This window comes from Triturus cristatus, chromosome 1_1 (assembly GCF_964204655.1).
Source record: "Triturus cristatus chromosome 1_1, aTriCri1.1, whole genome shotgun sequence".
NCBI lineage: Eukaryota > Metazoa > Chordata > Amphibia > Caudata > Salamandridae > Triturus > Triturus cristatus.
The window spans coordinates 90,325,815-90,344,320 of record NC_140579.1 but is presented as its reverse complement, the minus strand read 5'-3'; the positions used below and the strand labels follow the sequence as shown (position 1 = coordinate 90,344,320).

At 40.9% G+C, this 18,506-nt stretch overlaps 1 protein-coding gene across 3 annotated transcripts in view; it reads left to right on the top strand.

Annotated features, from left to right (window-relative positions):
- The first annotated feature begins 11,142 nt into the window (after positions 1–11,142).
- The window catches only part of LOC146869569 (vacuolar-sorting protein SNF8), a 240,353-nt gene continuing 232,989 nt past the window's right edge, over positions 11,143–18,506 (top strand). The window contains exon 1 of one of the 3 annotated variants that reach the window (XM_085606283.1): positions 11,143–11,317. In XM_085606283.1, the coding sequence (XP_085462409.1) occupies positions 11,181–11,317 (137 nt within the window). In that variant the 5' untranslated portion in view covers positions 11,143–11,180. The remainder of the gene's footprint in view (positions 11,318–18,506) is intronic. The other 2 variants (XM_085606313.1, XM_085606301.1) reach the window with 2 other exon arrangements.

The window sequence follows — 18,506 nt, the reverse complement described above, 5'->3', positions numbered from 1 at the left end:
TTCATCATATCGTCCACCTTTTCCTGTAGGAAACAGCTGGGGAAAACATCGAGCTTCCAAACTCTCCTCCCATACACTCACTGGAGTTCCTTTTGCTTTTTTCATCTGAAACAGATCAATAGTGTTTGCCATAACTTCTTTAGAATGAAGAGGATGTATGCTGAAATGTTCATAAATTTCTTCTTCTTCTGTTGACTTGTCCACTTTTTAAATTTGCCCAGTTGGTATTCCTGTGTCTGCTAGTAAAACTTCTTCATCTTCATCCATATAAATTGATTCATACCCATTTATTGTTTCTTTTCAAATATAAATTTGCTCTTTGTACTTTTCGTACATCTACTAGCTCCTGCCAAATTTTCTTATTCTTTGTAGGTACACCATTAACCAGAATAACTAATGGTTCAGTTTCCAAACTATCTGCATCAATTGTTTCAATATTTTTTTTCAAATCTAACGGCAAATAGACAACTCTTCCTTTTAAACCTCTTTGTAAATCTGAAGGAGGTAATTTACCAGTTTTGGGCTCCATACGAACTATAGTCTGAAACGGATGGACACATTGAATGAGTATAGACTCATATGTATTTAAATCACTAAGTTCTGCAGGAATATCGACCAATTCTAAAATATTATGTACATCTCTAGCTGGCATTTTATTTTCTTCTAACTTGTTATAACAATATTTACAAATACGCTGATCTTCACCCAAATCAAAACAATTTTACAGAAACAAATATGTAGCAAAATCCTTCCACTCATAATTATTTTCTTTTTCACTTTTTTCATAGAGATCAACATTCCTTGTTTGACTTATATAATGGGTTCTCCGGTAACAAATACAAGTAATATTTGGTCTTTCATTAGAAATGATAGTAAATTTTGTCATTTGATCTTCAAAATTTTTACTAGCAGTGGGTTCTACATTCTCTTCCACATTTTCTTCAATAACTGTGTCATTTCCTGCACTTTCTGGTTCTGGACCAAAGTAACAAAACTGAATTTCATCAGTAACCTTCTCTACATCTGATACAGATCCACGGAACAGAGCCCTATTCAACTCATTTAACTTTAGTGCTGGACTTTTAGCAAAATACAATCTTCTCACAAACTTTCTCATTTCAGTATGATGTACTGCCAGCATCCTAAAATGGTGAAAAACACTTTGACAAACTTTCCTAGAAAGACAAGCCAGAGAATGTCCTTGCAAACCAGTATTCTCTCTCACTCTGCATGGATCTAGTCTTTGAAGCAACTTAATCTTCTGTTTAACACTTTTTTTTAGTATATTCTCTTAGAAACTCACGTAATTTATCAATAGATTCTTGTCGTACAGTACAAATACTACTACAATTCCAAGTGTACACTGGGGCTTTAGGACGTCTCCCCATAAGCTCATCAGCTAACACTTCTTCCTCATTTCTTGGAACCATTTTCTCCTTTTCCATTACACAACCATTTTTAACTTCATATGCACGACCTCTGGTGTCAACTGCATGCAGCAAACTATTACTTTGAAGATAACTCTCTTCATTAAAAAATGGTTCAGTACTTGAACTATGCATCCATTCTCCTAAGAACACTTTACAAACGTTATTTTTTTTCACAACTCTTTTCCTTTTGCTTTGTGACTTCATTACATTGACCATTTTATCTAATGTACGGATCCTGTTCAAAATTAAAATGAATAGTTTTCTTTTTAATTCCAAAGCCTTAGCAACAATTGATTCAATATGTTTCTTTCTCTTATAAAAGTTCGCTTTCTTCTTATATTTTTTCACATCCTTTAGCAAATTGGACATCACTCTTCTCTGAAACATTTTTCTACGAATGTTTTTAAATTCTGTTTTTCTTTTTAAGTCACTCTTTATTGCTTCTGATTGTACATTAGCATTTAGTATGTTTTTACTATTGTCTGGTTGTTTTCTACTTGAAACACTATTTGCAGTGGATACATTTTTTATATTTTTTCTTTGTTTGAAGATATTTTTTTTAAAAATCCTTAGTCTGCTTACCAGAAGACTTTTTCTTTTTTCCAACATGAGGTTCAACTAATTTGGGTTGTCCAGTTGTCTTCAAATATAGATGTTTTTGCTGTTCTTTTCTCTTTCTTGATTTTATAGGCATGTTTAATTTATTTCAGTGTTGTTCAGCAATACCTGAAAGAAACTAAAAAAAAATACCATTATGTAATTTAAATATATTACTATATTTTTTTTGAGCTTTTCAAATCCTATCATATTAACTGCCCCTTTCCTACGAATGCAACTCTTACAGAAGCAGACCAACACAAATTAAATCTCTGACAACAATTCCTATGTGCAAACAGACTCATGGTGTGATTCTAAGCAGAAAACGATATTTGATTGGCAATTTGAAAGCACATTTACTACTGTGGTTTTGCAAGTGATAATTACTGTTACAGCCTGACACATTTTCCTTATAGTTTGGAGAAGCAGAAAAGACCACATGTCCTAACAGCTACTTGAGACCATAAGCATTTGTAACCTGGGTGAGTGACTACACTACAGCAAAGGAAATGAGCCTTGGTGATGTTGAATGTATTAGCGTTACTCACTGCTATCTGAAACACCACACAGTCCTGAATAGTAAGCATGACTGTACAGGGGAAGCAGCTGGCTGTGTGCTAAGAGTGTGCTTCTGGAGACTGTGTATTGTCAGGTGCAAGAAAGATCTGCATGGACGCTTGCACAACTGCATAAACACTGGAGAGATGTATGTAAGAGTACATGTGTGGTAAGGGTTAATAGGAGTTTTGAACATGTAGGAAATACCTCACCCATTGCAGGAGTGGAAGGAAAATCTACCATGTTGATTTCAAATGTGTTAGCATTGGCCTCTCATTTGTGACATATTAATTTGGGCTGAATGCTAACCATCACAGTTCAAGAAAACAAGCTGCCCCTTTCCTACGAATGCAAGTCTAAAAGAACCAGAGTAACACGAATTAAATCTCTGACAACAATTCCTGTGTGCACACAGACTCATGGTGTGATTCTAGGCAGAAAACGATATTTGATTGGCAATTTGAAAGCACATTTACTACTGTGATATTGCAAGTGATAATTGCTGTAACAGCCTGACACATTTTCCTTATAGTTTTGAGAAGCAGAAAAGACCACATGTCCTAACAGCTACTTGAGACCATAAGCATGTGTAACCTGGGTGAGTGACTACACTACAGCAAAGGAAATGAGCCTTGGTGATGTTGAATGTATTAGCGTTACTCACTGCTATCTGAAACACCACACAGTGCTGAATAGTAAGCATGACTGTACAGGAGAAGCAGCTGGCTCTCTGCTAAGAGTGTGCTTCTGGAGACTGTGTATTGTCAGGTGCAAGAGAGATCTGCATGGACGCTTGCACAACTGCATAAACACTGGAGAGATGTATGTAAGAGTACATGTGTGGTAAGGGTTAATAGGAGTTTTGAACATGTAGGAACTACCTCACCCATTGCAGGAGTGGAAGGAAAATCTACCATGTTGATTTCAAATGTGTTAGCATTGGCCTCTCATTTGTGACATATTAATTTGGGCTGAATGCTAACCATCACAGTTCAAGAAAACAAGCTGCCCCTTTCCTACGACTGCAGGTGAAAAAGAACCAGAGTAACACGAATTAAATCTCTGACAACAATTCCTGTGTGCACACAGACTCATGGTGTGATTCTAGGCAGAAAACTATATTTGATTGGCAATTTGAAAGCACATTTACTACTGTGATATTGCAAGTGATAATTACTGTAACAGCCTGACACATTTTCCTTATGGTTTTGAGAAGCAGAAAAGACCACATGTCCTAACAGCTACTTGAGACCATAAGCATGTGTAACCTGGGTGAGTGACTACACTACAGCAAAGGAAATGAGCCTTGGTGATGTTGAATGTATTAGCGTTACTCACTGCTATCTGAAACACCACACAGTCCTGAATAGTAAGCATGACTGTACAGGAGAAGCAGCTGGCTGTGTGCTAAGAGTGTGCTTCTGGAGACTGTGTATTGTCAGGTGCAAGAGAGATCTGCATGGACGCTTGCACAACTGCATAAACACTGGAGAGATGTATGTAAGAGTACATGTGTGGTAAGGGTTAATAGGAATTTTGAACATGTAGGAAATACCTCACCCATTGCAGGAGTGGAAGGAAAATCTACCATGTTGATTTCAAATGTGTTAGCATTGGCCTCTCATTTGTGACATATTAATTTGGGCTGAATGCTAATCATCACAGTTCAAGAAAACAAGCTGCCCCTTTCCTACGAATGCAAGTCTAAAAGGACCAGAGTAACACAAATTAAATCTCTGATAACAATTCCTGTGTGCACACAGACTCATGGTGTGATTCTAGGCAGAAAACGATATTTGATTGGCAATTTGAAAGCACATTTACTACTGTGATATTGCAAGTGATAATTACTGTAACAGCCTGACACATTTTCCTTATAGTTTTGAGAAGCAGAAAAGACCACATGTCCTAACAGCTACTTGAGACCATAAGCATGTGTAACCTGGGTGAGTGACTACACAACAGCAAAGGAAATGAGCCTTGGTGATGTTGAATGTGTTAGCGTTACTCACTGCTATCTGAAACACCACACAGTGCTGAATAGTAAGCAGGACTGTACAGGAGAAGCAGCTGGCTGTGTGCTAAGAGTGTTCTTCTGGAGACTGTGTATTGTCAGGTGCAAGAGAGATCTGCATGGACGCTTGCACAACTGCCTGATCACTGGAGAGATGTATGTAAGAGTACATGTGTGGTAAGGGTTAATAGGAGTTTTGAACATGTAGGAACTACCTCACCCATTGCAGGAGTGGAAGGAAAATCTACCATGTTGATTTCAAATGTGTTAGCATTGGCCTCTCATTTGTGACATATTAATTTGGGCTGAATGCTAACCATCACAGTTCAAGAAAACAAGCTGCCCCTTTCCTACGACTGCAGGTGTAAAAGAACCAGAGTAACACGAATTAAATCTCTGACAACAATTCCTGTGTGCACACAGACTCATGGTGTGATTCTAGGCAGAAAACTATATTTGATTGGCAATTTGAAAGCACATTTACTACTGTGATATTGCAAGTGATAATTACTGTAACAGCCTGACACATTTTCCTTATAGTTTTGAGAAGCAGAAAAGACCACATGTCCTAACAGCTACTTGAGACCATAAGCATGTGTAACCTGGGTGAGTGACTACACTACAGCAAAGGAAATGAGCCTTGGTGATGTTGAATGTATTAGCGTTACTCACTGCTATCTGAAACACCACACAGTCCTGAATAGTAAGCATGACTGTACAGGAGAAGCAGCTGGCTGTGTGCTAAGAGTGTGCTTCTAGAGACTGTGTATTGTCAGGTGCAAGCGAGATCTGCATGGACGCTTGCACAACTGCCTGATCACTGGAGAGATGTATGTAAGAGTACATGTGTGGTAAGGGTTAATAGGAGTTTTGAACATGTAGGAACTACCTCACCCATTGCAGGAGTGGAAGGAAAATCTACCATGTTGATTTCAAATGTGTTAGCATTGGCCTCTCATTTATGACATATTAATTTGGGCTGAATGCTAACCATCACAGTTCAAGAAAACAAGCTGCCCCTTTCCTACGAATGCAAGTCTAAAAGTACCAGAGTAACACGTATTAAATCTCTGACAACAATTCCTGTGTGCACACAGACTCATGGTGTGATTCTAGGCACAAAACAGTATTCCTGAGTGATACCAGTACACCTTAACTTATGGTGAAGACATAATCCATAATATCTTACAAGTTCAAGGCAGTTAAATATCTTCCAAAACACAAAATGTAAAACACAACTTTAAAAGAAGAATCACATTTCTATTATTTATATCAAAATGCACCACATACATCCCCTCTCAAATTCATAACTCACCTTTAAAAGTAGTTAGTTGAGAAAAAAATGTGGCACTCAAACAGCAGATTATCAGAGCCAGAATCGCTTAGGTGTACATCTCTCTCCTCTCACCAGAACCAGTAAATGGCAAACTTTCCCTCTCTTTTTTCACACATATACATGTTAACTTCAAATCACAGTGCTTCCCACATTTTTTCAAATGGAAACAGACATTTCTATTGGTTGCAAATTTCAACCCTTTCCAAATGATCCCTACCCCCAACTTGACTTCTGCCTGCTACCATAGCAACAGGTCATGGAACACTGGTGTGAGCAGAGAGGTCAGAAGTTCAGCACACAAAGTTTCAAATCCAAAGAGCAAGAGTGCTTGACTTTTCAAACCTAACAGCAAATCCAAAGTAATGTTCTGTGGGAACACATTTTTCTGAACCAATACAAAACATGCTAGTAAAAATGTAAACATACAGCCTAGTTTTTAGTCTATAATGGTTTAAAACAGCCAATGAGTTCATTTTATTAAAAAAAAGTATGTAAGACACCACTTTACAACTATCTTTCTTTTCATATTGCCATTCTACTGAAAGACACCTTCTGAGTGCATCCAGATCTCCTTGAAAGATGTTCACAGTGTGGATTGTAGGTCATAGCTATGTCTTCTGGAGTGAAAAATATGCAGAGAAAAGAGGTATTGTGACAGACCTTGCTTTGCCAAATGTAGACATTAAATGGATTGGTCAGAGAGGGTTAAAGTGGCACCAATTAATGCCTTTGGTGAAATCCTTTCTACATCTCCCACACCCTGACCTCATAATAGTGCACTGTGGTGGAAATGACCTAGGCACTTTAACTGGGGTAGGTCTGGAAATGCTTGTTAAGGACACCTTTGTGCAATTGATGTCGCTTTTTCCACAAACTACCTTTGTATATTCTAATATATGCCAAAGGCAAAAGTGGAACTGGTCCAACCAATTTTGTCCGCAGATTGACAAAGCAAGAAAGCACATCAATAAATCTGTTTCTGCTTTCCTCAGAGACTATGGTATGGGTTCTATATACCACAACAACCTGCTTTACAACATGCAAGGCATTTATAGAGGAGACGGTGTACATTTCACAGATGAAGGCAACAGAGTCTTCCTCTTGAACTTTAGACTCTGCATCGGTACTTACTTGTAGGTACCAAAAAACACTCAATGAACACAACGGCTCTTTTTAGAGCCACCTAACATCTAAACACTTAAATTTGATTTTTAATTCTATTTTTTTATGATTTTTTTCAGCCGTGCGCGCACCGTGCGCGCACGGTGCGCGCCCCCGTGATATTTTTCAATTTTTTTTTTTGTGTGACCTAACGGGTCTTTTATAGTCCCCCTGAGAAGGCCTAGGGGGTCAGGGACTCTCTACCCTACCCCCTTTTCACGTTCTCCACTTGTGTTTTTAACTCTCTTCTGCCTCTATAACTCAAAATGGCCGCTGGGGTGCGCGCACCGTGCGCGCACCCCGCGAATTTTTGAAAAAAAAAAAAATGTTTTTTTCACCCTTCAGGGTCCTTCAGGGACCCCCTGACAAAGGCTAGGGGGTGAGGAACTCTCTACCCTGCCCCCTTTTCACGTTCTCCACCATTTGTTTTTCAGTGCGAGACACACAAAATGGCAGCCGACACTTCCTGATTTCGACCGATTGGAATGTTGACTGTCATGTAACCACCAATCAGAATTACGCTCGCGCACGCTTCCGTGCGCGCACGGTGCGCGCACGGTGCGCGTACGGTGCGCGCACGGTGCGCGGCTATAGATATTGATGTACGTTTAACTGCAATTTTCTCAGGAACTACTGAACAGATTGACTCCATATATGCAAAAGGCACATCCCTGACCTGAGGACTACCTCTTTGCCAAATTTCAAGTAATTCTGTTCAGCCATTCGGGCTGTACCTTCGACTAAAGGTCCCTATGGAAAATTGCATGGGGAAAACGTGTTTTGGGACCCCCCTTTTTTCTCGGCCCCCGCTTGTCGAATCACCCCGAGACTTTCAGGGCTAGGAGCGGAGCGGAGTGCCCCATTAGTTTTGAAAATTTCGCGAGGATTCGTCAACCGGCACCAAAGTTATTCCAAATAGAATGTTGCGGATTTCCTATGGAAACACGGTCCTAACTATAACTATCTACTGGCGACCGCCAGTAGATAATATATATACACAGACCGGCAGATGTACATATATTTAAACTTACAGCTACACCACACACACAGGCACGCGCACACACAACGTTAATCTGCAAGACTGATACACATACGTTCCGACAGAGCCATAAATGTACAAGACAGATACATATGTATAGACAGATCAATAAATATAGAGTCAAGACCATTAAACCTAAATATGTTGTAATATTTGTGGGGAGTTAAATAATTTCTGCACCAATAAAAGTTTGAAAACTGTGTCAGGTTCTTAATAGTGGATCTCGGAAGAGATTTAAACCCTCCATAGCACTCTACGAAAGATCCAACGTACGGACAGTGAACCTGCACTGGAGGTGTCGGTCTGTGATTTACTTCTCATACAAGACGGAATAACTGGACAGAGGGAGCTTTGCAGATATACAAGGAAGCAAAAAAGGAAAGATCGATAGAGGAAAATGGAGCGAGTAAATATAAGGACAGATGGAAAGGGAGAAGAAAGAAAGAAAGAAAGAAAGAAAGAAAGAAAGAAAGAAAGAAAGAAAGAACATTTGCAAGAAAACAAAATATCGGTGACAAGGACATTGTCCAGATGGCACAGAGATCAAAACATACAATTTCCGGGGGAGTTGTTCACTGAAGCAGATTCAGAGGGTCCGGGGTCGGTTACTTAGTCTCAACTGTACCTTTTTGCATCTCAGAGAAAGTTGCAAATTTCACCGCAGCACCCCCCCTCCCCCGAGCCCTGGAGCCAAGTCCATCCCAGCCCCTGATGTGGGGCAGGAAAGGGTTGACCGTTGGTGGGAGCCTTGGTTTCAGAGAGGGTTCATTTTTCTGTTGTTTTTAGTTATTTATCCCTAATTGGCGCGTGCTCGGGAAAATCATTAAAGAAAAGCCACTTGGCGCTTCCTGTCTGCGGATCGCAATTACAGGCCCAGGGTGGACGTGTCAGCCGGACACGGCTGCCCCCGCGGGTGGGGGGCTAAGTTTGTTCTGCTAACGCCCCCCTTCCGGCCCTTGTTATGCCCTGAGACCGACCTGGAAAAAATAAAAGCAAAAAATAACAAGGGTGGCATATCAGGTGTCCCCTTACAAACAAAACACCCCAGAAGACCCGGAGACGTCCGCGTTTCCTCTGCCCACTCCACGCGGCCATGGGCTTTTTTTTAATTTTATTTTTAAATAAATGACTCTCCAACAAATTAGAAGCTGATAGGGTTAAGCAAACCCCACAATAAACAATATTATAATCACAGCTCGCACCTTTCAGTCTCAAAGATACTGTTCTTTAAATTGTGTTTCTCGATAAACTGACACATTTCCGACTTTTAATTTGTTGTTGCAAATTGCATCACAGACTTTTTGAGGGAGGGATGCTTAAAAGCAATGTGTCATTAATCTTTCAAAACGTCATTGGCGCCCAGCCAATATCCCTCCTAACTTCCTGCGCTCCCATAAGTAAAACTTTAATATTTAAGCAAATTGCAAGTATGGAAAAAACATCTGGAAGTTTGTGCAAAAATCGCTGGTTAAGATCAAATGTAACAAGCTCTCAGCTTTGTCAAAGGCAGCCGCATGTTTATAATTGCATTGCGCTTTCTCTTTAGTGAAAGTGTGATGCAAAAATAAACACGCAGCTGCTTTTGACAAAGCCGAATGATAACAAAAAAAGTGCCTGAAGGCTAATTAGGAGACACTGTCTCCCTCCGCCAGTAAAAGATGCAATCCCGGTGGGCAGAGCCAAAAGGGGACAGGGTGGTAACCAGGAGAGACTAAAAACCCTCCTGGACAATCAGAACACCCGGTTTTGCATAATTGGTGATGCAAAATGACGCGCACCAATGCAAAACACGGGCGGAGCAGAAAGCGAGCTTCTGGAATCGTACCGATTCCAACAAGCCTCATATGACGAGGCAGCGCATGCGCTGCTTTCGTCAGGCCGAGACCTAAAAAAGTGTAAAGGAAGACGGGGATGGTATTTATATATTAATGTTACTGTTGGTTCACCTGACTTAACTAAAAAAATGTTTCAAGTAAGGCTAAACACCTTAATGGCACAATTAAATAATTAGCAATCCCGGTGTTCTTAGAAAACCCGATTATTATTATAGAGGTCAATGTACTAAATCTGATTTGTGAAATAACTGAAAACAGAGCATTGACCATTGGTGCTAAACGGAAGAAAGAAGGATGTAAACCTACATTGGCTGAATTGCACGATTTTAAACCTGATCTCAAATCCCAGTTTACCTACTTGACCAAATTGTGTGATCCTGGCACATTGCTTTAATTCACTTTATGTATTTTCCTTAACAACCAATTTGACAGCACCTTCAAATAATTCAGTTCAGGGTCTGAGCTACACAAAACCTCACTTGCACATGGGTAATGGTAATATACAATAATATTGCTTCACATTAGTAACAGTATGAGCCTTGTAAACAGAAAATATGACAAACTGCCATGTCTGGGTAACTCGTGGTAACGGTTTCAAAGTATACAGGTATTCTCGAATGTTTCATGTTAAAAAACATTATTCACTCAATTTAGTCATGTACGCAATTGAAAGGCTCGCGTTAAAAAAAATGTGTTCAATTTTTAGAGATTATTATTATAGTTTATCCTGACGCATGTTGGCCGATTTACATTTTTTGATGGCTCGGCTAGCGCTTTGGTTCGTGGGGGAAAGTAAGACCGCTGCCTCGGCTCTGCTGACAACTTTAATGTGCGTGGTGTGATTCCAGTAAGGCGAACATTTTCCCTTTCTGCAGACTATTGCGAGAATGGCTCGAGTAATCTGTAAGGAAGTCTCAAATTCGCCAACGCCCGTTAAAAACACACTCCCTCTCTAATAATAATCGATAAATAATAATACTTTCTAAACTGGTTGACCATGTATGAACACAAAAAGTGCCTTCTCCGTTAAGGTACCAACTAAGTTTACAATAAAGCGGGCAGTCGTTCCATCGTCGTGATCTCTTATTCCTCCTAAATAAAATTATTCGTGGGCGTGTCCAATCTTTCAAAATATTCATTTTCTAATGCCATGGCACAGTCCTCAGCCGCACTCTCTGATTGGCTCTGTCTCTCTTCTGACGTCGCATGCATGTCGCGGTCTGCTTACGTCGCCTTGATTTACATTGCAGTTTACTTCCTGCTTGAGCTGCTGAAGGCTGAGTGCTCTGAAATATGCATCGACGTGGGGTTGGGGCTGGCGCCATCGCCAAGAAGAAACTGGCAGAAGTAAGGGGCATTTAGCGGTAAATGTAAACTTGTCTAATCCGTACAGTCTGCAGTCACCCTCATTATTTCGTCGCGCTTGCCAAAGCACAGCTCATGTCAGAATCTAACAACTGTTGCAGACACCAGGACCGATAAAACAACAAACACCGAAAAGCAGAGGACAAGCTGGCAACAAAGATTGTGTTTTACATTGTTATGTCATTTCCATTTGGATAGCACTTTCAACCATTATCGTGGCTCTGTAGCACTATCACCCTCTGTGCGTTTGAAGGAACCGTCATTCAAAATGTGTGATGGGATTTGGTTGTCCCTGGGTGGTACACATTTTACACTTTCTTTAGTTTTTAATATGATTGTGTGAATTTGTGTATGTAATAATGAAGATTGTCTCGTAGACAGGTCACGTAGAACAAGTTGTAGGTTTATTGGTTAGTCACAAAGTCCATGTAAAGCTCATATAAAGCCCATGTAGATCTCCTGTAAAGCCCCACCAGGAGCAGCCTCCCTGCTGCTCAGCCCATCTCATCCAACTGCCAACTCCTCCAGTCCCACACACTCAACATTCCAAGTGACATCACTCATGGCTGAGCAGCAAGGGACAGAACAGTAATCAGGAAGATGCACCAACTAACAACTAAAGGTTATAGCACATCTCCCTTCCTTAGGAAAACTAAGCAAAAAGATATAAATATATTAAGTCAGGATAACACAAAACAACTTAGCTTGCATAGACAAGAATAAACATCCTGAAAGAATTAATAAGAAAATACATCAAGCAATTGAATATACATAAGGCAATCAAATCGTTTAAATCTTTATTTCGACTTTATAAAGTCATAAAAGAGAAACAAAACATATACAACAAATATACACAATAAACAACGCCCAGAATGAAAAAGGGTTACATCATCTGCACAGATATATAACAAGAGCTTCTTACATTACAGTTATGATTTCAAATCGTCAAAGAAGCTCTTCTAATGTTCCATACAGCTGCTAAATACTTGCTAACAGCAAATACAGTAGGAGGGGATAGGTCAGATTTCAGCAAACGATAAGCATCCACGTGATTCCTAAAACCCCAATTTCTGCAGATGGGAAGAATCCACTTTTTCCTGGGTTTCAAATAAGACGAACAAAAAAACATTAAATGAATATCATTTTCGAGCTCATTTATACAAGCTGGACAATTTTTGGGAGTGGGTGGGTGCCAGCTACTGGTAAGGGCTCTAATAGGTAGTACGTTGTGTCTCCATTGGAGGAATAATTTCCTAAGACCGATGGGGTTTATGTCGTCCAAGACTGTCTCCAGCTTGTAATAGTCCTTCACTGTCAAGAAGGTGGAAGACATAGGCCCCAGTTTAGTAGATGTTACGGACATGGTTAAATTGCGCTCATAGTACAAGGCGACCAAGTTTTTACGGGTTATAGTACTACATGCCTCTTGAGGATTTGTCCATAGAGGCAGTAGGCCCAGCACCGATAACTCATCCTTTATGTACTTGAGCCAAGGGATTTTGCGTAGGGCTGCGTGTTGGTATAGCTCCATGAATTCACAACGATAGCTCAGGAGTTCGGGTGTCGTCCAGAGTCGCCTCCAGAAAGTTAAGGGCTTCACACCAAGTTCTTCCTTTATTGATCTTAGACCCATATCAAGCCTAAGTGGTAAAAGGGGAGTGCTTGGTGGGAGAGCGGACAAGTTCCGAAGGAACTTGTTTTCCGTTACAACAAGATCAGAGACACAATTGTTGCCCCACAGTTCACCACCAATGTTCCCTCTAATTTTTTTCCTCTGTGTGCGGCAGTGATGTGTCTCTGTGCGCTGCAGCCATGGCTGTGTGCGCCAGGAACCAGACCGCGCTTGTGCGCAGAGCCAAATATCACTCCACACGTTTGCTTTAAAAAACTGAAAAGACGGTGCATTTCCACACATACAACCCACGTTAAGGGGCTTAAGGCAGATTTGCAACGACATGACATGAATTGGTTACACAGGCAAGTACACTTTAGGTTTAGAAAAGCACAAGACTCCAACGGCTGAGGGTCCATAGACTGCCTGAAGTACATGCAGTTCTCCAGCTGAAAATGCCATTATAACGGAATGGTCAGAATGAAATTAGGAGAGAAGAAATTAGATGGGCGATGGGGAGAGCCTGCAAGCTGACAGGGATAACTGACATACTTTAGTTAGAACCTTCCAGGACTTAGTGCAATCTCATAATATCCCACATACCCTACAGTGGAGATATGCTCTACTGGTGCACCCAATACGTGGAAAACTGGGCCCATGACCTATCTACATACCACAGTCCCCAATTCTTCAATATCTACTCACCTGGAAGGAATATGGTGGGACAGATTCTGGCTTATATGCAACTCTAATTGCTAAGCTCTTCTTGCAAGCCACCTCAAATGCACTTCATAATTGGAGAGAAGTGCAATTACAGACACAATTCTTTGAGGGGGATTCGGAGGAGCCATTAGAAAAACATGATTGATGGTTAAGGGAGGCCCGTCTGAAAGATAGTTATATTAAGATACTACATCAATGGCAGTGGACCCCCAAAAGACTCTATGCCTCCTTCTAACCCAACCTTTTTTTCTCTCCTTTTCTCTTTCATGTGTCTTGCTTCTCCTTTTGTCTCTGTCTCCTCCCATTGCTCCCCTCGTCCTCTTCTTTTTGCTTTTCTCTTCTTCTGTCCTCACCTCTCGTCGCCTTACTTGATTTTTCTCTTTTCCTACTTTTCCTTCCTTTTCTCTAGTTTTCCCTGATCCTTCAATCACACAGGTGATCTTTGTTTCAATCATCGCCTTGTCTCATCCCTTTCCCCTTATTCCATTTATCTCTCCCTCATTTTGCCCTTCTAACTCTCCTGTCCATTAGCCTTTACCTCCCTTTCACCTCTCCTAGAGGTCCTGTCCATCCCTATCACTCCTTTCCTTTTATTTCCCTACCCCTCTCTCTTTCCTCACTGTTTCCGTTCTCGCTCCTGGGAAGCATAGACTGTCAACTCGTGGAAATGAGAGTTAGTGAGAGAGACTGTGCCTAATTAAAAAAATAACAAGCACAGGGGCCCAAAGATTTTCTCAGGGGCCCGCTGCAGGAGCAGCCGAATGCTGGAGTGGCTAGACTTGTGGATAACTAATGTCTGTTTTTTCACCCCACCCCCCCAACACTGCTTGTCTCATTATCTCCCTCTCAAAGGTGCATTTTCGTTTATGCTTTCTCCTTTTTTTACAGTTTTCCTATCCCTTCTTCTTTTTCCGTCTTTATCTCGTACTCCGTCTGAAAAATGAAAAATGTGTCCCATTCCTCTAACAAGCATTAAAAATGCAATAGGTCTCGCCTTTTTTAAGTTAAAGCCATTTGCTTTGCTATACAGTACCATTAGCAAAGCAAATGGCGTTAACTTAATCAAAACCGAGACCTATTGCATTTTCAATGCTTGTTGTTTCTGGACCGGCACTTGTTTTTGCTCATCCAACTTCGACCTTGAGCAAGAGCAAAGAAAACACAAAAGGGATAAAGAAGGAGGAAGAGAAATTTGGAAAATCAATGACTAAGTCAGAAAACAGGGAGGAAAAAGACAGTATAAGAGCGAAATAAAGGGACAGGGAGTTTCGGATGGTGGATGGAAGAACCATGAGGCAAAATCAAGACTTCGGTAAATTCCTGGAGCTGCACAGGGGATTTGGAAGTGCTAAAACAACACCAAGTTTGTTTTCAAACTGGACTCTTTCAGGCACTCTAATGGTGGTTTGGGAGATGGATCATGGCATGATTGTATTATTTAGCCAATGTAGGCACACACTAGCAATTAGTGATGGTGGTGTAATAAACATCTGTCATACTGTGCCAAGAAACCCTCGGGCGCACATTAGAACGAGAGTTTAAGCTATTGGCATTGTAAATGACAATGCCTTTCATTTATGTTTTAAAAACCAATAGGTAAATAAAAGCCATTGACTTTTTCAATGTCAATAGCTCAAACTCTCACAACTGCGAGACCTATTGCATTGCAAATGCTTGTTCGCTTTGCAAGTGGACGTGGTCTCATTTGAAATTTCCAGACGTACTCACTGGACTCGTCTGCTATAATCGTCATAAAAAAAAACATATAGGAGTCCAATACAAAGACATGCTGGTTGCACACACAGGATGGAAACCCATCGAAAGCACATGCTAATACGAACACACCAGATTCATATCCTGAAACATCCAAATTATACAAAATCCACACTTTGTCGAAAATTATCAAAATTACTGTTGTTGGCATATATGAGGACAACTGTCTGCAAATGCAAGTTAAATGTAAATGAATTCAGTCAGAGATGTTACGCAAAAAACAACGTACACTTGTGAAAAGATTCTACCATTTGCATGTGATATTGCGGATATTTCAAACTTGTGCCCAAAAAACTGACAAGCCTAGATTTTTATATAAAACACCCCCCTATTGTCACAAAACCCAATTTAGCCATCCTTTTAAACAGCTGATCCGGTGTGAGCACAGTAAATGATACGATTTGTAATTATTTTTCTTTAAAATCAAACAGATGTTGTCTATTATAATTAGAAAGTACCTTCCATTAAGTTATTGCAAAAGCAGTAATTGCGTCTCCCAGATGGAGGTGAAGGGGAGCTCAGAGTAAGTCACGGACAGCATAAAAAGATATTTAAGGTCAGAGCAGAGGTCCCGGCCCTTTGTGGTAAATATTTCATTACCGGTACTATTTTTTATGCGGTAAAGTCTAGTAAGAATAACTCAGTAAATATAAGAGGCAGAATCCGTGGTATTAGAGGTTCTAAAAGGCTTTATTCCTCTACAAAGGAATTACAGTTCGAACTGCAGGCTTCAAATTCCATCACCACGAAGGTTCAGGAAGGGAAGGCAATACATTATTGACAAGTAATGGTATTTATATGGAAAGCATTACATTAAGACAGATGCAAGAGGCGTAACAGCTGATAATACAGATATGATACACATACGTAATGAAAAAAGGCGTAAACATAGGCGTAACTAAATACGTCATTAAACATGATGTCACAAGTGGGTGGATCCATAAGAGAATCCTGCAATGTCAGCAGAAATAGTTGGCAGAAATGCGCGCGCAGCCGCATGACGTGTGATTGACGTGCAACTAGAGGGTGAAGGGGACTTGACATTTAGCTCTACATGTGGAGACAGAAGTCTGGGGGGTCATGTCAACCTAATCCCAAATCATATCTAATATCTTATGTTTAAAGAACTGTATTATCCAAAAGGAAAGGTCTCTAGGATGAAATCTATTCTATACTGACTGTTAGTGCGTGTACAAGCGTCTAAGTGTCTGCATGAGATGCGAGGGGGCAGGAATCTTCCATGGTAACAGGGGCTATGAATTACTTGCATGAGAACAGTGAGGCCTGGCCCTTTGCACGGTAGCTGGAAGAATGTTTACCTAAACTCCTAGACAGGAATGCATCGGATGAGGAGCGGAGCAGATAATCTTGAAGGTGAAATACAGTTTTTGGCAGGCAACAGGCTGGATCAGGCACCGTTAGCCGCGCAGGGAGTAGGACAAAGTTCATGGATACAGATGCGGGCTCGGACTGGAGCTTTCAGAGGCAGAAGGCAGGAAAAGGCTTGATGGCAGAATTCAGGGCCTACTCGCCTGAATCTGTAAAATGAGGAAAGTGAACCACATAAAGTCGGTGGCCTTTCATACTTAGGAATGGAATATTTGACCCATTCATGGCGGATCTGAAAGAGGACATGTTGACGGTGGACGCACATGTATTTGCGTCTTCATAACTGGAACTGGAGGGAACATACATGTACTTATAGCATGCACATGGAGCCGTTGGGGTCTACGATAGGGGACATAACTGATCACAAAATTCATATTTCCTCATTCCCTCCTTGTCCCCTACGGACCCTCAGGAGATATTGATCTTCATCAATCCATCGATCTGTTCATATAGCATCATTTGTTCTTCTTTCTTCTTCCGGGATCTTGAACGAAAACTTGGATGCGGGATACACGATGTGGCACACAGGCCGCAAATCGCTGGCCCACATTGTAGACATAAGCAGCAACTGAATAGTATGAGGAAGCCAATTCCTAGGAAGGATAGGATCCTCCATCCCCAGGCTGACAACACGCTCCAGAACCAACCGGACCAAGTCCAGGTGCCTGGACTCTGGTGTATCTGGCTTATAATCTTATGAAGGCGAGTTATGGCTTTATATACTGACGGCGAATTTTCTGGTATGAAAACACAGCAACTTGATCCGATGACCCTACAAGCTCCGCCCCTATCAGCCAGGATGACGTCAAGGACAAGACGATTTTGAAGCACAACAATCCGCATAGCAGACTGCTCTTCTGTTAAATTGCCTAAGGCGGAAGTAGTCTCGTTCACTACTGCTTCAAGGGTTCTAGTTAATCTACGTATCAGCTTACTATTAGTGACTGTGCCTATATAGGGAAAGAAACCTTTATTGAAATCTGTGTATTGCTCCCATGCCGTTTCAGTGTAATCGACAATCGGGAGATCTCTCTGCTGTCTATTGTGTACTAAATGGGTATTTCTGTGATAATCAGGAGGGGCTAGGAAAACAGGTGGCAGAAGGAATGCTATGTAACAGGTACCATCCCAGTCTAGAGGTAGACGTATATATGCGGTCTGGCCACATATGAAGTAAGAATGACGGGAAGCTCTAAATGTAGATTTGCCTTGATCACTGAATTTTATTACAGTGGTGCATTTACTATGGCCTATGTGTATGGAACCATTCTTTCTTACACATAATTCCCCTTTAACTGGGAATACTGACATAGCGGGCAAGATTGGTGTAGCTTCGGATTCGACATTCAGAATCAGGAGGTTAAGTGTAAAATTACCTAATCCATATACTTCATTTTCTAGATCAGTTCCTGTTCTTTTGGGAAGTCCCTCCTTGTTAGGGTAGCAGACTTTAAGCAAAACTAGGTTCAGGTTTCCCCATACCCAGTTGTCTTGATAAACTACTGAATTTGAATCTAGGGAATTAATCAAACTAAACCATGCTCCACAGGAGCCATTGTGTGTGAACGGATATGGAAAGAGGGGCAAAACTCCCTTATAGTTCTGATAGGGAGGGAGTCGGCCACATATCCAACAATTTGTAGCATTGCTGGTCTGATGGGAATGATGTAACAT